The 20,421-nt window shown below is 45.9% G+C and overlaps 1 protein-coding gene across 2 annotated transcripts in view; it reads right to left on the reverse strand.

The window, feature by feature from the left end:
- Positions 1 to 1,493: 1,493 nt before the first annotated feature.
- IL2RA (interleukin 2 receptor subunit alpha) overlaps positions 1,494 to 20,421 on the reverse strand; it is a 104,065-nt gene continuing 85,137 nt past the window's right edge. For both annotated transcript variants that reach the window (XM_042990973.1, XM_042990974.1), the window contains exons 2-8: positions 18,592 to 18,783; positions 15,729 to 15,839; positions 13,031 to 13,246; positions 11,280 to 11,360; positions 10,874 to 10,945; positions 8,302 to 8,368; positions 1,494 to 3,268 (exon numbers count right to left, since the gene is read on the reverse strand). In XM_042990973.1, coding sequence (XP_042846907.1) covers positions 3,244 to 3,268; positions 8,302 to 8,368; positions 10,874 to 10,945; positions 11,280 to 11,360; positions 13,031 to 13,246; positions 15,729 to 15,839; positions 18,592 to 18,783 — 764 coding nt within the window. In that variant the 3' untranslated portion in view covers positions 1,494 to 3,243. The remainder of the gene's footprint in view (positions 3,269 to 8,301; positions 8,369 to 10,873; positions 10,946 to 11,279; positions 11,361 to 13,030; positions 13,247 to 15,728; positions 15,840 to 18,591; positions 18,784 to 20,421) is intronic.

Raw genomic sequence — 20,421 nt, forward strand, 5'->3', positions numbered from 1 at the left:
TAATTCATCAGTAACAGCATTCTTCCTGGAAGCAATGCAAATTTCACATTTTCAATAGAATACTGAGAGTCTTCAGGAAACTTTAGTAATATATTAATTTTAGTTTAAAAAATTCAGGGTCTTGTAAATAACTCACTTAATAGAATATTAGAAAGTAAACCACCATAAAAACTTCACGTAGACCCTGGCCCTCTACTGTGAGCTGAGAACTGTTCTCGGGGGATCATGAATGGAACCAGCGATGAGCAAATATTCTGGTCGCAGGATCTCTTTTTTTGTTTCTTTTAATTGAGGTGAATGAAATTCACATAATCATAAAAAGTGTACCCTTCAGTGGCATTTAGCGTATTCACAGATTGTTGAGTAAAACATTAGATGATCACTCTCCCCAGCCACAGTTAACTACTAACTTACTTTTTGTCTCCCTGGATCTGCCTACTTGGTCTGGATATATTATATAAAAGGAATTATACAACATGTGACCTTTTGTATCAGGCTTCTTTCACTTAACATAATGTTTCTTTTTTTGTTGTTAAAGTTCATTTTATTTATTTTGAGAGACAAAGAGACAGCGTGAGCGGGGGAGGGGCCAAGAGAGAGGGAGGGAGGGAGAGAATCTCAAGTAGGCTCCACACTGTCAGCGCAAAGCCCAATGCAGGACTTGATCCCACGAACCATGAGATCATGACCTGAGCCGAAATCAAGAGTCGGACGCTCAACTGACTCAGCCACCTAGGCGCCCCTTATCATAATGTTTCTGAAGCTCACCCACACTGTACCATGTATCAATACTTTATTCCTTTTTATGGCTGAGGAACATCGCAGTGTATGGATAGACCACAGTTTGCTTATCCATTTATTATTGGTGGACACTTGGGTTGTTTCCACCTCTTGGCTATTTGGTTATCATGCTGTTATAAATAGTCACGTACAAATTTCTGTGTGGACATAGGTTTCCATCTCTTGTGGGTATCTGCCCAGGAGTAGAATTGCTGGGTCATGTGGTAACCGTATGTTAAAAGTTTTGAACTACCTAACTAATTTGGAAGTAAATTTTCAAAAATAAAAAATAAAATAAAATAAAAAGTTTTGAGGAACTACCAATCTGCTTTCCACAGTGGCTGCACCATTTTACATTTCTGCCAGCCAAGTATGAGGATTCCTGTTTCTCCACATCCTTGTCGACATTTGTTATTCTTTTTGCTTAAAGTCATCTTAGTGGGCATGACGTGGTATCTCAGTGTGATCTTCATTTGCCTTAATGGAATGACCAATGATGATGCACTTGCTAACTATTTGTCAGGACCTTTGTACGTTATTAAAAAACATTGAGGCCCAAAGAGCTTTAACCCATGTCGTTATAGCTAGTGATACCATATTTAGACACTAAAACAATTAAATTTAAAAGATATTATTTATTGGTTCTCTTATAAACAATAGTAATAAGTTCATTATATGTCAACATCAGAGCAATGACATCATCACGTATCATGTAGTTTCTGGAAAACTCCACCATACACTTATAAGAGAATGAGCATGAAAAAGGTAAATAACATGTTAATTGTTATAAAAAAATTGATCTCCTAGATCTCCCTCCCCAAAATGAGTAATGATAATTCAATTTTACTCAAGATAAATAACACTAAAAAAAATTTTTGTTTTTTTCTGGCCTGGGATTTCTCTCAACTCAGAAAACATGTACTTGGGGGAAGGGAGGATGTAGACACTGAAATCTGGATCATTTTTGTTAGTCATAGAAAGGGCAGAAAATGGTTCTGTAATCTGGCTATGGATTTGCTGATGCCTGCCCACATTTTTAAATAACACTTTTTTGGCCTTTCGTAAATGAAAACTGGATGCTTTATTAACCTTTCATTAATCTCCTTGATCATGTGATTTTTGAGAGTGGGTGGGCATAGAGATTTATAACCCGGTGGTTCTCAAAGTGAGGTCCCCAGACCAGCAGCAGCACCTGGAACTTGTCAGAAGAGGACAGCTTTGGGCCCCGCCCCAGACCTGCTCCTCAGAAACCCGACATGGGCCTTCTGTGGTCCAACAGGGCCTCCAGGTGGTTCTGATTTGCTAACTGATTTGCTAACAGTTTGAGGACAACTGGGGTGACCTTTCCCACGTTACACTCTGTCAGCATGATCTCCCTCCCTGCTTTGCACTTCCTTCTTCTTTCCTTCCGCCCATAAACATTGGATGTTTTAATCCCTTGTCAGTGTTTTTATGACACTGATTTGGAAATGTAGACATTCACACATTATGCATCTGTCTCTAAACATCACATTCATGCAGACCAAATTCAGAGAATCATTTATAACAATCCCACAGAAACTAAATCTTAAAGGGGCGTGTTAGTAATATTCAGGTAGAGCTTTGCCATGGATACAGTTCATCACCTGGGACTTAGATTACCCTTCTTTTCCAGCACACCTCCAGTAAAATCCTTTTAAATACAGAAGCTCCGTGATCCCAAGGGCTCGGTTGCCCTCTGTTGGTGTTACCCAAAGATTACTATGCCATGGCTTCTGTTTAGAAATTCACAATTGAAGAAGGTTCAGTGGAAGGAGGCTAGCTTAGAGAACAGAGCTAAGGACAAAAAGATTCAGAGTTACCGGTTCAGAGTTCTTGGAAGGTGTTCATTATGGAATGTGGCCAGGAGAATGGGCTAATCACCCAGAAGCTGGGACAGGGATCTGCATCAATCAATGGAGAGTCCAATTACATGGGGTAAGGAGTGTGTGTGTGTGTGTGTGTGTGTGTGTGCATGTGTGCATGTGTGTGTGTGTGTGTGTGTGTGTGTGTGTGTGTGTGTGTCTATTTATATTCTATGCTAGGGTTTTCCTTGGGATTTCTAAACTGGGAAGTATGGATGAAATGAACATGAAGCTACTTTTCTTTAACCTGTATATGGTATGGAGAGAGTCCCCTGGTGCTCAAGCTTCAATGAACATGTAGACATGAAAATAAGACCTAGAGTTCTGGTTGTCCCTCCCTGTTCCTCCAATGACCTTAGAATTGCTGCCCAGAAGCAGGTCGAGTTCACTCATTGGCACTAGAGAGCTGGCTTTGTAATGAGGTTGCAGGTGCCTGGGGCTCTGGCATGTGGCTTCCGAGTTTTCCAAAGCCCAGGAGATCTCACAGGAGATGCGTCTTGGGTGAGTGTTCAACTTCTTTGATTTTGCTTGTGCTCCGCGATTTCTGAGGTGTTCTTGGCTTCTTAGCACTCCTGGTTTTCTAGATTGTTCTTCTACTCTTCCTCCTGTGGCGATATAGCTATGTCACAGTCATAGGTGTAATACTGCACCAAGAAAAATGTGATCCCCACCCTAAGCCGACATGGGTAGAGCATTCAACATAAGTCCCCGTTGACCTGCTAACTTAAAGTTCCACCCCCAGATCCTGTTACCTTCCCACATTTCAGATCCTGAAATCTGACCTCAAGGCCTCTCCATGCCTCTGGAAGCCCAGACCGGCTGCCCCATGGTCCTTACAGCATGGTAGTTCCATCATTGTTTGGTGAGCAGATCTGAGAAACAGCCCAGGGGAACACTTCCATTCCCTTGTCAGCCAGAGCTGGGCAGTTACAGGTGCTGAGGCTGAGTGGGTCTCAGAGAATGGACTCCAGGATGGGGTCTGCTTTGCTGCGGACCCCCAAGGGGTGTCCTACTCTTTGTATTTCGTCCTGGTGTATAGTGGCTAAGGGTCCCATTGTCACACTCAAAAACCTGGGGTCATCCCTGGGCCATCTGTCTTCCTTAACCCTCATTTCCAGCCACCTGGAAAATCCTGGTAATTCGATCCCCTTATATATTTCTTGATTCTTTTCCTCCTTTTTAACAGGTGCCCACTGACCTAGCTCATGTTCACATTGTCTCTCGTGTGGATTTATTCCATCATACCATAATCAAGCTGCCACCATGATTACTTGGTCCCTTAAATCTAGCCTATATTGTAGACAGACTGTTCAAAGGGCCAGTGCTACCATTTTCCCCATAGGTAAAGCTGCTGTGGCTCTCTGTTGGCCCCAGGATAGGGTCCGAGCCCTTCAGTCTGACCCGATCTTCCACGACGTGGTCACTGTCCATCTGTAACAGCACCACACGCCTCGCATCCTGGTGTTCAGAACTGCTCAACTTCTCCTGGACGTTGTCATGCCCTTTCACCTCGCCTTACCTGTCCCCACACTCCCCCTGCCTGGTATCCATCTCCTGCCTTTCTTCATCTGGCCATAGGCACCATCAACTCTAAAAACCTTGCTGGCACCCCCCATGTAGGGTCAAGTGTCCTTTCTCTTTGTTCCTATAACATCTCACTCTTGGGCTTTAAGAAAATGTATTTGAGGGGCGCCTGGGTGGCTCAGTCTGTTGAGCATCTGACTTCGGCTCAGTTCATGATCTCACAGTCCGTGAATTCGAAGCCCCGAGTAAGGCTCTGTGCTGACAGCTCAGAGCCTGGAGCATGCTTCAGATTCTGTGTTTCCCTCTCTCTCTCTGCCCCTACCGCACTCACGCTCTCTCTCTCTCTCTGTCTGTCTGTCTCTCTCTCTCTGTCAAAAATAAATAAACATTAAAAAATTAAAAAAAAAAAGAAATTGTATTTGAAATCTGTATTTGCCCCCCTCTTCTCCTCTACTAGTCTGTAAGCTCCTTAGAGTGGGGGCCATTTGTATTCACCTTTGGGCCCCGAGGAAGTGCTTGGCACAGAGCGGATATTCTTGTAATAGTTTTTTTTCTAATTGAGATAGGATTGACATGTAACATTGTGTAAGTTTAGAGTGTACAACATGTTTGTATATTTTAATATGTCGTATTTATATATTGCAACATGATTACCACCATAGTTAGCAGACGCCTCCATCATGTCACATAATTATCATTCCTTTTCTGCAGTGAGAACATCTAAGATCTAGTCTCTTAGCAGCTTTGAAGTATATAATACAGTATTGTTGACTGTAATCTCTATGCTGTGCGCTTGATCCCCAGAACTTACTCCTCTTCTAATTGCAAGTTTATGCCCTTTCACCAGCATCTATATACGAGATATTCTATAATTATTTTTTGAACTATATGGAGGACAGTAGGTGCAGAAAAGGGATAATAATGGTAACTAACTGTGCTAAGTGAGTCTCATGAATTGAAAACTCCTAGTTTCTATGTTTTGCATCTGTGTTATCCAATAGAGTAGCCACGGTAAACACTATTAAACACTTGACATGTGGCTAGTGTAACTGATGAACTGAATTTTAATTATATTTAATCTATTTGAGTCTAAACTTAAATATCCACGTATGGCTGGTGGCTACTGTATAGGACAGTACAGTCCTAGACTTTCACCAGCCCTTACTTAGTCCACAGGAACATCTGACTAGTGCCTACCTCGCTCACAGCTCCCATGGAGCAAGGATGTGGGCATGGGGTGCTGGTGAATGATTAACAACCAGCTCTCTGGAAAAGTTGGCCTATTTCCATGGTGTAAATAGTCCCACCACGCCGTTTCGAGCTACCAACGCGACATAACTGAATACGGAGTTGGGAAGAGAGGTGCGGTAACACACCATCTTGTTGCATAATTCCTCGATACAGACACGATAGGTGTAAATAACTCTGAGAACAAACCAACTCGTAGAATAATTAGAAAGTAGTTAATTTAGAGTGCTTATTAACTTCGTTTTTAATATAACTTATTCAGTTATGTCTATGTACTTACTTTTTTATAATGGCTCTGTTTAAAGACAGTTCACAGAATTCCTGAAAATGTAGCTTCTGGCTGTCAGGAGCCAGTGTAAGCCAGATCTTATCACTGGCTCCTAGTAATTAATCCAAAAAAGTAAAAATAGTCAAATGTAGGATTTCTTGTGGCCACAAGAGGGCACCATCAGATGAAATTAGAGTCTAGGAGGGATTTTTATTTTTTTTATTTTTTTTATTTTTTTGCACTAGCTCTCTGGCAGAAGGCTCAGTTTGAGGAATGAGTTTGAGTCTCCTGGAAGACTAATTCTGGGAGAGCTTGTGGAAATTCATCTAGATTCAGGCTGTTCGTTATTTTACAACGTAAATTCCAAACCTTTACCGTTCCCAAATAGCGTCATCACTTTGTGTCTGAAGGCTCTTAATACCTAAGCTCCTAAATGAAAAGTTCCTTGCTGGGTTTCAAGTCTTGTCAGCAAGGGGAGGCAAGGATCTACCACATGTCGAGCTCCTACAGTGTACTGGGTACTTGACATGCTTCATGCCACACGATCCTAAAAGAACGCCTTAGGAATCAGCTAACACCATAGAGAAGCTGGTCGACAGCCAGGTATATGAGCAACTCCCAATATAATAACCCGAGGGGGCTTGCCCTCTGCATCCCAGTAATTTGCACCTTTTTAATTCACACGAGGACCATCGGGAGTATATTGTGGGCCTGATGACCAATATGACAGCAAACGAAATCTGCTGGCCTTTCTCTGCCTGGGCCTCTATGGGATCTAAGAGCTCTGGGTTTTGGGGGGGGGTGAATCTGTGTCTTCTCAGGGTCTTGCTGGGGAATTTATATCAAGGTTGGTTAGAGTGCACCCTTGGGGGGTGGTGCTTTAGGGATGCCCTAAATAGTCAGGAGAGTAACATAGTAGGTCTAACACTCCACTGTCGAAAGCGAGGGAGAAACGGGCCTTTTTGTTTGTGTGTGGAATGAATTCACTCTCTTGATGCTTGATAGTGTCTGTCTACGCAGTGGTTCTCCAAGTTTGGTGCCTGGAAGAGAAGCGTCAATCTTGTCTGGGAATTTTTTTAGAAATGTCAGTTTTCAGGCCCCACTTCAGACCTGCTGAATCAGAAACTCTGGGGGGTGGGGCCTGCTAGCCCATGTTTTAATAAGCCCTCCAGGAGATTCTTGTTTTTTTCTAATGTTTTTTTTTTTTTATGTTTACTTATTTTTGAGAGACAGAGCGTGAGTGGGGGAGGGGCAGAGAGAGAGGGACACAGGATCCGAAGCAGGTTCCGGGCTCCGAGCTGTCAGCACAGAGACCGACACGGGGCTCACGAACCGTGAGATCGAGACCTGATCTGAAGTCGGACCCCTAACCGACTGAGCCACCCAGGTGCCCCACCCTCCAGGAGATTCTGATTAACAAGTCCACCCAAGTTTGAGAACCACTGGCCTAGCACAGAGTGGTCAAAACGGGATCAGGGGTGCCGGGGTGGCTCAGCTCGTTAAGCGTCCGTATCTTGATTTCGGCTCAGGTCATGACCCCAAGGTTGTGGGATCGAGCCCTGCATCAGACTCTGCACTGACAGTGTGGAGCCTGCTGGAGATTCTCTCTCCCTTTGCCCCTTCCCAGCTTGTGCTCTCTCCCTCTCTCTCTCTCTCTCTCTCAAACTAAATAAATAAACATTAAAAGAAACTGGCTGCATAGGTATTCATTGGCTCTGAGGAGCTTTAAAACAGAAGCAGTATCTCAGGCAAATCTACAGAGCTGGAAAGTAGGTTTGTGGTTTCCAGGGCACCGGGGAAATGGGGAATTGTGCGGTACAGGGTTTCTCTTTGGGGTGACGGAAATGTCTAATGTGTAATGAGATAGTGGTATATACACAGCATTGCTAAAAACCGCTGAATTGTGCACTTTAAAATGGTTACAATGATGTGTTTTATCTCAACTGGAAAAAAAAAAAAAGTACTAATATCTTGGCCCCCCTCTTAGAGCTTCTGGGTGGAGACCAAGCATTGGTGTCCGAAAAACATCTCTCCTGGTTGTTCTAACCTGCAGCCACGGTTGAAAATTAAGGCCACACATGGTGCCATCCCAGTGGAGGGGGCTGCGGTGTGAGCATCTGCCCCAGGCAGAGGGGGCGCGCAGAGAGGAGAGCTCAGGTGGATGTGCCCACTGGTCTCCTTGTAGCCCAGTGATGGGGGCAGAAGTGTCTGGGGCTCTACGCTCAGGTTGCGGTTTTGGCCTTTGCGGCGCAACCCTGCTCGCGTTCCCTGATGGGTTGGCCTGTAGCTGTATGGAAGGTTCTGAGGGGTGGGTCGTGGGGACATTCATAAGAGAAGCGGGAAGCCCGGCACACGGTAGGCGCTCAGCCCGTGCCAGCGCCCTTTCCTTTCCCGTGTCCTCGCTTTCGTTCTTGGTGATCGATTCTGTGGGGATGTGTGCTGGCGGGGTCTCTCTCTACTGCCCCCTCCCCGGGCTGCTGCTGGCTAGTAGGAGAATGGGGTGGGCTGGGGGGCGAGGGGATCTCTGCCCACGCACGCTGCGCACACCGGCTTCACCCGCTAGCCGGGACAGGGGCTTCGTGACAGTGCGGGACTCACCATCTCCGCTGCCAGGTGAGCCCGCTCAGAAGGACGATACTGATCAGCAGGAGGACGCAGCCGGCCACTGTCAACAGAGAAGCAGTTCAGCAAAGGCGCTGGGCGAGGGCGCAGAGCATTCTGAGGCGCACCCCCCCCCCCCCCCCACGACGAGCGAGGGTTTCCCGAGGAGGAGAGCCTTCCCCGGTAGCTCCCGCGGGACATGGGATCCTGGGAGGCTCAGGGACTGGGAGGGGGGCAGTGGGGAGCTGGGAAAGGGCATGGAGCCTTGCTTCCAGGGGCTTGGTTCTTTCTGGGGGGAGTGAAGGGACAGGCACTCTCTTCAGAAAGCTTCAGAGGCCTCAGTTAAGGAGGCCATGAGTGAGGGCTGCCATGGGTGAAAGAAACGTCAAAATGCAAGGATAAATGATAAACACATAAGCATCTCTTGAAAGTATTCATATTTCCCAAATGCTGCTTTTCTTCCTTCCTTCCTTCCTTCCTTCCTTCCTTCCTTCCTTCCTTCCTTCCTTCCTACCTGCTTGCTTATCTATCTATCTATCTATCTATCTATCTATCTATCTATCTATCTACTTGCTTATCTACCTACCTACCTACCTACCTACCTACCTACCTACCTATCTACCTATGTACCTACCTACCTACTTGCTTATCTATCTATCTATCTATCTATCTATCTATCTATCTATCTATCTACCTACCTACCTTCTTGTTTATCTATCTATCTATCTATCTATCTACCTACCTACCTACCTACCTGTCTACCTACTTGCTTATCTATCTATCTATCTATCTATCTATCTATCTATCTATCTACCTACCTACCTACCTACCTACCTACCTACCTGCTTGTTTATCTACCTACCTACCTACCTACCTACCTACCTACCTACCTACCTGTCTACCTACTTGCTTATCTATCTATCTATCTATCTATCTATCTATCTATCTATCTATCTACCTATCTATCTATGTACCTACCTACCTACTTGCTTATCTATCCATCTATCTATCTATCTATCTATCTATCTATCTATCTATCTACCTACCTGCTTGTTTATCTACCTACCTACCTACCTACCTACCTACCTGTCTACCTACTTGCTTATCTATCTATCTATCTATCTATCTATCTATCTATCTACCTACTTGCTTATCTATCCATCTATCTATCTATCTATCTATCTATCTATCTATCTATCTATCTACTTACCTACCTACCTACCTACCTGCTTGTTTATCTATCTATGTATCTACCTACCTACCTACCTACCTACCTGTCTACCTGTCTACCTACTTGCTTATCTATCTATCTATCTATCTATCTATCTATCTATCTATCTATCTATCTATCTACCTACCTACCTACCTGCTTGTTTATCTATCTACCTACCTACCTACCTACCTACCTACCTGTCTACCTGTCTACCTGTCTACCTACTTGCTTATCTATCTATCTATCTATCTATCTATCTATCTATCTATCTATCTATCCACCTACCTATCCACCTACCTACCTACCTATCTACCTACGTATCTATCTATCTATCTATCTATCTATCTATCTATCTATCTATCTACATACCTACCTACCTATCTACCTATCTACTTACCTACTTTATCTATCTATCTATCTATCTATCTATCTATCTATGTATCTATCTATCTACCTACCTACCTACCTACCTATCTATCTGCCTACCCATCAAACCATCAGTCTTAGATGTGCCTGACACAGTCTAGTTTTCTTTTTCTCCTCCAGGCTCTATTGGTATATACCAGACATGTAACCCCGTGTACATTTAAGGTGTACAAAGTATGGATCTGATGTGAGTCCATATTACAAAATGATTACCACCATAGTAGTAACTACCACCTGCACCATGCCTCATAACTACTGTTACTTTTTTGTGGTGAGAACACTTAAGATTTACTCTTTTAGCAAAATCGAGTATACAACACAGTATTGTTAACCATAATCACCATGCTGTATGTTAGGTCCCCAGAACTTATTCATCTTCTAATGGAAAATTTGTGCTCCTTGACCAACATCTCCCCATTTCCCTCACCCCTACCGTCGCCCCAGTCCCTGCAACCACCACTCAGCTCTCTGTTTCTATGAGCTTGGGTGTTTTTTCCTCCTTCAAAGCCTGTTTTTCTCTCCTACCAGGAAACAATTGTACTGTTTATGGAAGGTTTGGGTTTTTTGTTTTTTTTTTTGTCTCTTTGCATGCTTATACTGCATCTCTTCCCCTCACCTCCCTCACCTCCCCCCTGTCCTTCCCCCCCCCCCACCCCCAGGCCACAGTATATTTTATCATTTAGGATCTGTTCAGGAGGAACTTCTGGGGGCTGGTTGGGACTTCACACCCAGCTTACTACTCTAACTGATTACCGTGAGTTTATGCTGTTAGTATCTGGATTAGTCTTTTCCCCGTATAACTACTATACAGCGTAAGGAGGGGGCCATTTTAAACTAACCAACCAAACCCACCAGACCAACCAAGCAACATATCCCACAGTCTCTGTTTGGGGTATGTTTCGTCAACAGCAGAAGGGACCCCCTACCCACCTGCTATCTGATACTCGGTTGTGAATACGAATGACTCCGTGGTCATAGCCGCTTCCGTATGTTTCTGGAAATCTGTGCAGAAAGGAGAGGAGGAAGTGTTCAGTTTGTGCTGACAATCAGACGGCACAAGCTGGGGAGTGTCAGGATCTCTCAGTGAGCGGGAACCCCAGAGGCTGGTGGAAGGGGTGTGAAAGACAAGGGTTTCACCCTTCTGCCCCGAGATGCCACCCTCAGCCTGTTCTGTCCTCGTCCTGACACTTGCTTTTGACACGTTTGAGGGGCGGGATGCGGGTGTGGATCCCTGAGCCGTGGACCGGAGGGGTTGCTCTGGGAAAACCGCCTTCCCCCTCTCTGGCATGACAGTTTCAGGGCCCAGCTTTTACCCTCCCAGAAATTCTAGACGTACCTGTAGTACTTGCCGTTATTGAGGGACAGGAAGTGTCACTCCCAAGAGCAGCATCAGTGCTGGCTTGAGGCTCTTCGTCATCTGGAGGACAGAGGAGGTGATGGAGGTGGAGAGCGGGGTGGGGGGGTCTCACGTACACCCTGCCCCGCCCCTATCAGCCGATCCCCAGATCAGATCAGAGTGCCGTTCTCGGCAGGTTGTCTGGGGCCACAGTGCCGCGTGGCTCTCTGTCAGGGTTACAGGCAAGGGGGTAAGCAGTCCCGGCAAAGCTGGGTAACGGAATTTGGCCCTGATCCTGGCTCCGTGCAGCCCTGAGCAGTTCCTCGTTCTCACACTTCGTACTGAGCCCTGGTTTCCATCTGTGGCTTGGAAACCGGTCATCATACTACAAGTACCCCTGAAACACCAAATGAAATAGAAATGCACAAAAGGACAACTTTTCTCTGTAACAGGGTCCCCATTCCCTGTGGGTGGTTCCAGTTATCCAGGACGCTGCCCTGCCTTGTCGTCCTTTTACACGGGAAGTGACAGACACCCTGGCCAGTGTGTGGCTCACACTGCGGGAAGAAAGCACAGCATCCCCAAAGAGTCCAAGAGGAAGACACAGGGTATGGCAAGTGGTGGTGTTCGGGGACGTCGTCAAAGAGATATGACCGCCAACTGACCCGTGGGCTGGACCTGGGCACCCAGAGGCTCCTCACCCCCTCCGCTGTGAGTGGGATGTGGGTTCCGCTTGCCTTTCCTGCTCCCAGAGGCTACTCCAAGGGCAAGCCTTGAGACGGTGATGTGGTTGAGACCACCTGCACAGTATACGCGACTGAACCCAGTGAAGGCCTGTTCAAAAACTTTTAACATCTGGCGAGTGAGTGTGGAGATCCCTTCATCTCGTTGCCGCCCGGGAAAAGCCTCCTGCGTAGGTTCCCTTTGCTTGTGACAACTGCCACCTACCAACAGTGGCCTTTGCCTGCCTCTTCCTTTGGTCTCTCCCTCCTGTGCTCCATTTATGGGGGCAGTTTCAGATTTCACCCAGGGAAACTCCTGGGGAGGGTTACCAACCGACAGGTGGTGAGCTAAGAAACCTGTGACACTTACAGTTGGTTACACGTAAGTAACCACGTACGGCTGGTTACATGTAAAAATAGTAATACGGTTTCGGAATGAAACTAGCAGACCTCAACCTAGGTGGGTGGTACACCTGTGTGAATGAGTGTGCATGTGCATGTGTGTGCGTGCACATGTGTGTGCTTGAATAGGCCCCTTCCCTGCACGTTTGCACTTTTATCAAAGCACAGGTGGGAATTACAGAAGGAGAGGGGCCTGCTAACAGCGAGCGCTGTGCGAATAACGAGTTTACATTATACACTAGTAAATGAGACACGCATGGGTGGCAGGCTGGACCTGCCCTTTTGAACGGGAGGAAGCGTTGGCAGCTTAGAAGAAGAAGTCGAAGTTCAGGGTCAGCTAGGAAGGGGCTGCGTTATCACCAGTGCGGTGGCATCTGGGGTGCTCTGGGACACTGGCAAGGTCCTCCCTCCTCTTCTATTTCTGCCATTTATCCTTGCTCAGGGTACAGGAGACCTTAGGTGACAGAGACCTTACTTTATCTAGTCTACTTTCTAGAATGAGCAGAAACAGAGGCCCAGGGAGGTGAAGTGCTGTGCCCAAGATTACACGGCTGGTAGGTCAGGAATCCCATCCTGGCCAGCCTGATGGGAAAGCAGGGTGGTGGACCCACGAAGGGGCCACCGTACCTGGAAACCAGCCGTCACTCCTTTCGCTTATGCACTGGAGCGGGGGCTGTGTCCACGTTGCCTTCCCACAGATCATTTTGCAGACACTCTTGGCAGGACCCCTGTGCAGGGCCCTGAATCCCTGCATGCACTGGTAGTGAACTGCCTGCCCCACCACAAAATGGTAAATTCTCCTCGAATCTTCATGTTCCCAGGGCGGAGGCTCCCTGCAGTGACCTGGAAGAGGAAAAGGAAATTCTCAAGGCAAGTTGGCGACGGCATGGTGAGTGAATCCCAGTTGCCCCTTCCTAGAGACTGGACCTTGGTTCTTTTTATTTTGTTCATTCATGCGTTCATTCATTCATTCTTTTATTCAACCAAAACGTATTGAGAATGTCTCTGTGTCGGGAACTTTGCCAAGCTCATTGCAGGAAGGCACACAGACCCAGTCACTCCTGCAAGAGCGGACGATCGGTTGAGTGAGAAAGCAATGAGGGTAGAATGTACTGAGTATTATAGCTGAGCAGACACTTGCTGTGGGAACACAGAGGAGAGAGAAATTACTTCTGGTGATGGCGAGAGTTTCCGCAGGTGGACAGGAGTGGGAAGGGCCATCTCGGCTGAGGGTCAAGGGGAAGCTCAAGCCCATTTGGGCCAATGAAATGAGCAGACCACCCTGGATCTCCACTGCTAAGTGAGGAGGTACATCCTCAGGTTGTGGCTTGTGGTCATCTTGGGGCCATGGCTGGAGGACTGAAGATAAAGCCAAAGCCGGAAGGAAGGAAGGGCTGAGAGAATCTCAGAGAAATGGAACCTGATCAAGCCATACCTAACGCTTGCTCTATGTGAGTCATGCCAAAGCCTCTGAAAATTCCTCATGCCCTCTAACCTTCCACTCGCCCAACTAAAACCCAAGCTTGACTGGTCTACAACCCCGGTGATCATGTCCTGCTCTGATTTCTTCTCAGGTTTCCCAACCCCACCCAAAATCTGCATATATGGAGCCACATGTACCCTCTCTCCCTAGACATGTGGAGCTATACATATGCCTTGACCTTACAGGCCTTCCACAGTCTGATTTCTTTTAAAGTATCTTCTATATAAACCCTCTGCTCCAGAGGGAAGTCCCAGGGGGAGCCAAGCGGTCCTGTCCTGCATGGTCTGCTCTAGTGTAGTACCTTGCAAATCATGACCGCACCTGTGATTTAGTCTCAGAATAAAATTTCTTTTACAGCCGATAAAATCCATAATGGTCCGAACCTGTTTAAATTACATTTATTTCTTTCAAGTGGAAACATCCCCATTAAGATGATCTTTGAAAGGGCCCTTGGCCAGAACCAATGATTATCTCTTGAGTAAGGACAACAAACATTGACCTCCTGAGAAACCTTTCAACAACTGTGCAGGGGAAGATGGGAAAAAGAGAGAAAAACAATTAAATGTGTTTTGAAATGCCATTCAGTACAATGTTGGACGCACAACATAAAAACATCACGTTGCCACAACGCCCCTGGATTTGTCTTTTTTTTTTTTTTATAAGAGAAGATGCAAATAAATTCAAATTAATTTAAAATAAGGAATCAGTTGAAAGATTCTCCAGTCTAAGTCAGGAGACCTGAGATCTTACTCCTAAGTGATGTGGGTTTAGCCGAGTATTTTAACCTCTCTGTATCTTAATTTCTTCAGTCAATCAAAGTAATAGTCCTGCTCCTTGACTCAGTGGGTTATGAGGTTCAAATGAAATTATATACAAGATGATAAACTTTTTTGTAAGGTTATAAAATTAGCACAGGACAATAGGATCTTGTAAGGTCAGTGGGTCCTCCACAAGTCAGGCTTTCCTAACGGGCTCTATTTCTTCCTGACATAACAACCGGAGTGCAACATGATTCATTTTAGAGTTGCAGGAGCAACTGGGTAGTTAGTCATGGTGCCCACTCAGACCTGGCCCATTAGCCAGGAGGTGCCTGCAGCTTCAGTACTCACCAGTGTGGTTCATTGTCTTAAAGGGAAAATGCAGAGCGTTTCCTTGAGGGCACAGAGGGTTGTGTACTCACATTGGTATCTTCTGTTGGCAGCGCTGGGCACAGTTAGTTCCAACACATGCTTTTTGAATTGAGTTCAATTGAATTGAATTGAATTGAACTGAATTGAATTGAATTGAACTGAGCTGAACTGAATTGAGTTGAATTGAATTGAACTGAACTGAATTGAATTGAACTGAACTGAATTGAGTTGAACTGAACTGAACTGAGTTGAATTGAATTGAACTGAATTGAATTGAATTGAACTGAACTGAATTGGGTTGAATTGAATTGAGTTGAATTGAACTGAATTGAATTGAGTTGAATTGAATTGAACTGAACTGAATTGAGTTGAATTGAATTGAACTGAACTGAATTGAGTTGAATTGAATTGAACTGAATTGAATTGAATTGAACTGAACTGAATTGGGTTGAATTGAATTGAATTGAATTGAACTGAATTGAGTTGAACTCTATTCAGCCAGCTCCCAAACCAGGAGGAAGCCCAGAGCCCAAGTTGGCTTGAAATGCTGAGCAGCACTACCACCTGCAAACACGATACAACAGTTCTTGTTTACCTGATATCCTTAAAGAAGAGGGTAGTGGGACAGACTTCCCTCCTTTGGGGAACACACAATAAGAGAAGAGTTGGCTCCTGGGAGTCAGCCGGACAGCCACTCAGATGCACTTCTTACCTGGAAGGTTAACTTGGTCCGTGGGCTGCATTTGGCTCTGCATTCCCATGGGGCTTTTTCCCTTCTGTTCTTCAGGTTTAGGGATAACTTGTCCATCTGTGGCCCTTGGGGCTAGAGAACATGGATAGAATGAAGCAAATCACTTCACAAATGCTTAAAATAGAAAACATTCTTGTGTGTTCATTTACTCAAGAAGAGTGCCTTTCCACTGCCTGCAGCATGCCCAGCAGTATTGGGGTGTGGGGGTTACAAAGAGAAGCCACACCCTGCCCTGCCCTTGGGGTGCTTTCAGCATTGGCCTGTCAGTATCCCCATGCATGACGGCAGTGCCCTACAACATGTTTCTGAAAGAACTGGTAGATTTTCTGGGGTTTGTGTGTCTCCCCAAAGGGGAGTCCATTCTGCCATCCATCTGCCAACCTGTGGGCTGACTCCCTTGTCTTCCTAAAGCAGCTCATTTAAAAGTTAAAGGGATGAAAAACTTTAAAAAAAAAAAAAAGCGGGAGGGGGGGCGGAGCTCCTGGGTGGCTCAGTAGGTTAAGCCTCCAACTTCGGCTTAGGTCGTGACCTCACGGTTCATGAGTTTGAGCCCCACATGGGGCTCTGTGCTGATGTCTTGGAGCCTGGAGCCTGCTTCGGATTCTGTGTCTCTGTCTCTGCTCTCCCCCACTTGTACTCTGTCTCTCTCTCAAAAGTAAATAAACATTAAAAAAAATTTTTTTTTGAAGTGAAAGGGATACAATCTTAAAGCAAGGAGGAGAGGAGCCTCCTACCACACTTGTCTCCATCGTGAAGATTTTGGCAAAGGAGTCGAGCATAGGCACTGCTGTGAAGGGGGTGGGGGGTCAGGGTTCTAGCTGGAGGTCTGTGGAGGGTGTGCTGGGAACAGCAGAGCAGTGCTCTCAGACTGTGCAGTCCACGCGTGGTATAGCTGAAACAGAATGCACTGTGGCTCACGGACACCATCTCCAGGGGTAAGAAACAAAAGGACAGAGGGTGCCTGGGTGGCTCAGGTGGCTGAGTGTCTGATTCTTGATTTTCGCTCGGGTCATGATTCCAGGGTTGTAAGATCGAGCCCCAAGTCCTGCTCCGCTCTGGGTGTAGAGCCTGCTTGGGATTCTCTCTCTCTCTCTCTCTCTCTCTCTCTCTCTCTCTCTCAAAATAAATAAATAAACTTAAAAAAAAAATTTTAAAGGACAAACAGACCCACCAGTTTTCACCATGTTCTGTTATCACAGAGTGCATAAAAGACCTCGTAGAGAAATTGGTCTCGTGAGAGCTTTCAGGATTCAGTTGAGAACAAATGTTCAGTAGCAAAACTATGGTATTAGACCAACTCAGGCTTAGAAAGCCCCTTGGGGGTCATTCCCTCCGAACTCCACTCTGGGGAGGTGACCGGCCACCATCTCCCAGCGAGTGGCCCTGCCTTCTCTGTTCACCCTCAACAGCAACGATGAGGTTTTGGACCCTTAGTGCACAGCTGGTTCCAGTCACTGCGGGCATTGAGGGCCACGAGGCTCTCAAGCCAGGTTTTGAAGTCCAGAGATAAAGACATTCGAGGAGAGCAACTTCCTCCTCCTCTCTGCTTTCCTAGTGCAGATTTGGGGCCTTGCTCACACACCAGCCTGACCCGCCTGCGGGTTGTTAATCCTGCTCCCCCAGCCCAGCAAGGGGCTTGTGAGACTGAACAAGAGGCAGCAACCTTTTGGGGGTAGTGGGGTCTTCGGGGAGAATACTCTTCGTGTTTTGGAATGCCCTGACGCTGGGCTGGAAGGCCCGGGACCGGTGATGCTTTCTGCCTGACCGTATATTTGACCTCGGAAGACATGCCCGGAAGACCCCGTGGTGGCCACAGTGAATATGTGGGTAATAGATAAGACAGTGACATGGGCTTCTCTTCCCTTTTTACTCTCATCGGGGGAGGAAAGGCCTCGCCCACTGCCTCTGCTTTTCTACCCAGAGCCTCTTCCTTAGGGCTGCAGGGAAGGGCACTGAAGGAGAGGGGCAGAGGCATCGCGGGGACTAGTTAGGTGCTCACGTGGCCGTGTCACTGCAGGTAGAGCCAGGATAGGCGTGTGTCACCAGGCAGGGTGTGGGCGGCACCAGGCGTGAGCTTCGGGGGCAAAATGCAAAACAGTAAATGCAGCCTGGCGGGTAGATTCAGCCCACTGAAATTGTTATTATTTTTCTTATTCTTTGCATAGGCTCATTCTGACTCTTCTTTTTTCATTTTTAGCTTTAAAAATATTGTGACAAGGAGCGCCTGGGTGGCTCAGTCAGTTAAGCATCTGACTTCAGCTCAGGTCATGATCTCACGGTCCATGAGTTCGAGCCCCACATCAGGCTCTGGGCTGACAGTATGGAGCCTGCCTGGGGTTCTCTCTCTCTCTTTCTCTCTGCCCCTCCCCCACTTTCACGCTTGGTTTCTCAACATAAATAAATAAGCTTTAAAAAACTTTTTAAAAAATTGTGATAAGTTATACATAGCGTAAAACTTACCATATTCATCATTTTTAACGTACAGCTCAGGGGCATTAAGTGCATTTACAGCGTTGCAAACTAGATTTATTTTCAAATTGTTCAGTAATTATTAGTATAACGTCTGTTCCCTCTCTCCCCGCAAAATGTAAGTTCTCTGAGTGTTGGGGATCCCGAGTGCCTAGATCAGTCCTTGGAACTGGGAGGCACTCCTTAAATATTTGTTCAGTGAACTGTTTTCCAGGAACCACTGAAATGAGTTGCTGGATAGTCTGGGCTGCCCACTTTTCATCTGTAGGGCTGAGTGAACAAAAAGCTGGAGCTCTGGCCCCCTCTGAGCTGTAGTCCTTCTGTTTCCTGTGGTGTCACAAAAGGGCACACTTACAGGTACTTATGCACCGGCATTTGTTTTCCCAGGAGGAGTGGCTCGAGTTTCCTGCACACAGCATGAAGGCTGACCCGTTGCTTATTCTGCGGAAGCCCTTCTTACATTCACAATTTAACATGGTGCCCGTCTTGTATGTGAGGGCTTTGAATGTGGCGTGTTGGATATCTGGCGGGTTTTCATCGCACAGTTCTGCAAAGAAAAGGAAGCATGTTGGGAGGTCAGGACCTTCCGGTCACGTGCTCACACACTTAGCCTTGCCATGATTTCATCACACATCCCTGCACTTTATTTAATAAAGGATTTATGGGTACCCCACATTTTCCTAGAAACAAACTGAGACCGTTGCCATCGTCCCGTAGAAACTTTTGTATCCGAGATGGCTCAAAATGTAACTTCAACCAACTTCCTCTCCAAATTACAATATGTTTCGAACTAAATGAATAGAAATGAATGAGCTTTTATTCTGAATATGCCTCGTGCTGGGCAAATATAGAAAGAGAGGAGAGTACAGATTATAAGAGGAAAGGAAGGAAGGGAAGCCATGTAAATTTAATTGAGGCACAACATGTATCTGTGAGAAATACTTTTCAGGAAATAAGGATTGTCAGAATTTCTATAAATAATGACTCCTTGCCATTTTTTCTTTTCCTTTTCTTTTCCTTTCCTTTTCTTTTCTTTTCTTTTCTTTTCTTTTTTCTTTTTTAAGAGATATGTGTAAAGTGCTGTACTCAAAGTCTGGCAAGTAGGAAATATATATATTTTTATCCATCTGCCCATCTGTGAGTTTACCAGATTCCTTCTCACACCACAAAGACCTGACCCTTTCTCAGCTCCCTCAATAATCGGCACTGGCTTCCCACCAAGGACACTTGAAATAGTGGCCAAATGTCCAAGTATTAAGGGAGGAAAAAAAAAGCACTGCTCGAATCAGGTAAAGGATTCTATTGCATATCTTACAACAAGTTCTGCTTCAAGAGGTTCGATTTTTAGGGAAAAAGCCACAGGCTGGATAAAGAAAGTGGACAGGAAGACTTATAGCAAACAGAAGGTGAGAAAGGACAGCCTCTCCGTCCACCAGTACAGGCACCAAATCCAGTCTGGTTGCCGCACTGGCAAGGACACTCTACTGACTGCTTAGTAATTGCTCAGTTGGAGTGAAGCTTCTCTGTGCTCTCACTCTTTGCCCAGCATCTTGCCATGCTGAAGGCCACCCTCATCATCCCAAACCCAGGATGATCCTGATCTCCTGAATAACAGGAAGTGGGAGAGTGCGGGCAGCGTGCCCCACTTCTGACCAAAAAGGGACTAAATTGAAGCAATTTGAATGGCTCGGAGGGCGAGCAATTGAAAAGGAACACATAACATATGCACTCGATACATACTGGTAGTCATAATCGATAATAAGGCAAGAAAGGTAGCATGGTGGAACAGGGGGAAAAGTGGGCTTCTAGATCCCAGCTCCACCAGCTTACTAGCTATACAGCTTCATTGCTTTTATTTATCTAAGGCAATCCCCAAACCACGCCCCCCAGCAACTTATTTTGTGGACATCAGTGCTGATTCTAAAGTTTACATGGAATGACAAAACAACCCAGAATAGCCGACACAATATTGAAGGAGAAGAACAAAAAGGGACGACTGAAACTACCTGACTTCAAGATTTACTGTCAAGCTACAGTAATCAGAACAAGGCGGTATTAGTGAAAGAATAAAAAAATAGACCGATGTAATAGAATAGAGTCCAGAAATAGACCCACATTTGATGTCACCCGATCTTTGAAAGAAGAGCCAAAGCAATACCATGGAACCAGAACAGTCTTCTCAATA

The sequence above is a fragment of the Panthera tigris genome, chromosome B4, assembly GCF_018350195.1.
Source record: "Panthera tigris isolate Pti1 chromosome B4, P.tigris_Pti1_mat1.1, whole genome shotgun sequence".
NCBI classification, from domain to species: domain Eukaryota; kingdom Metazoa; phylum Chordata; class Mammalia; order Carnivora; family Felidae; genus Panthera; species Panthera tigris.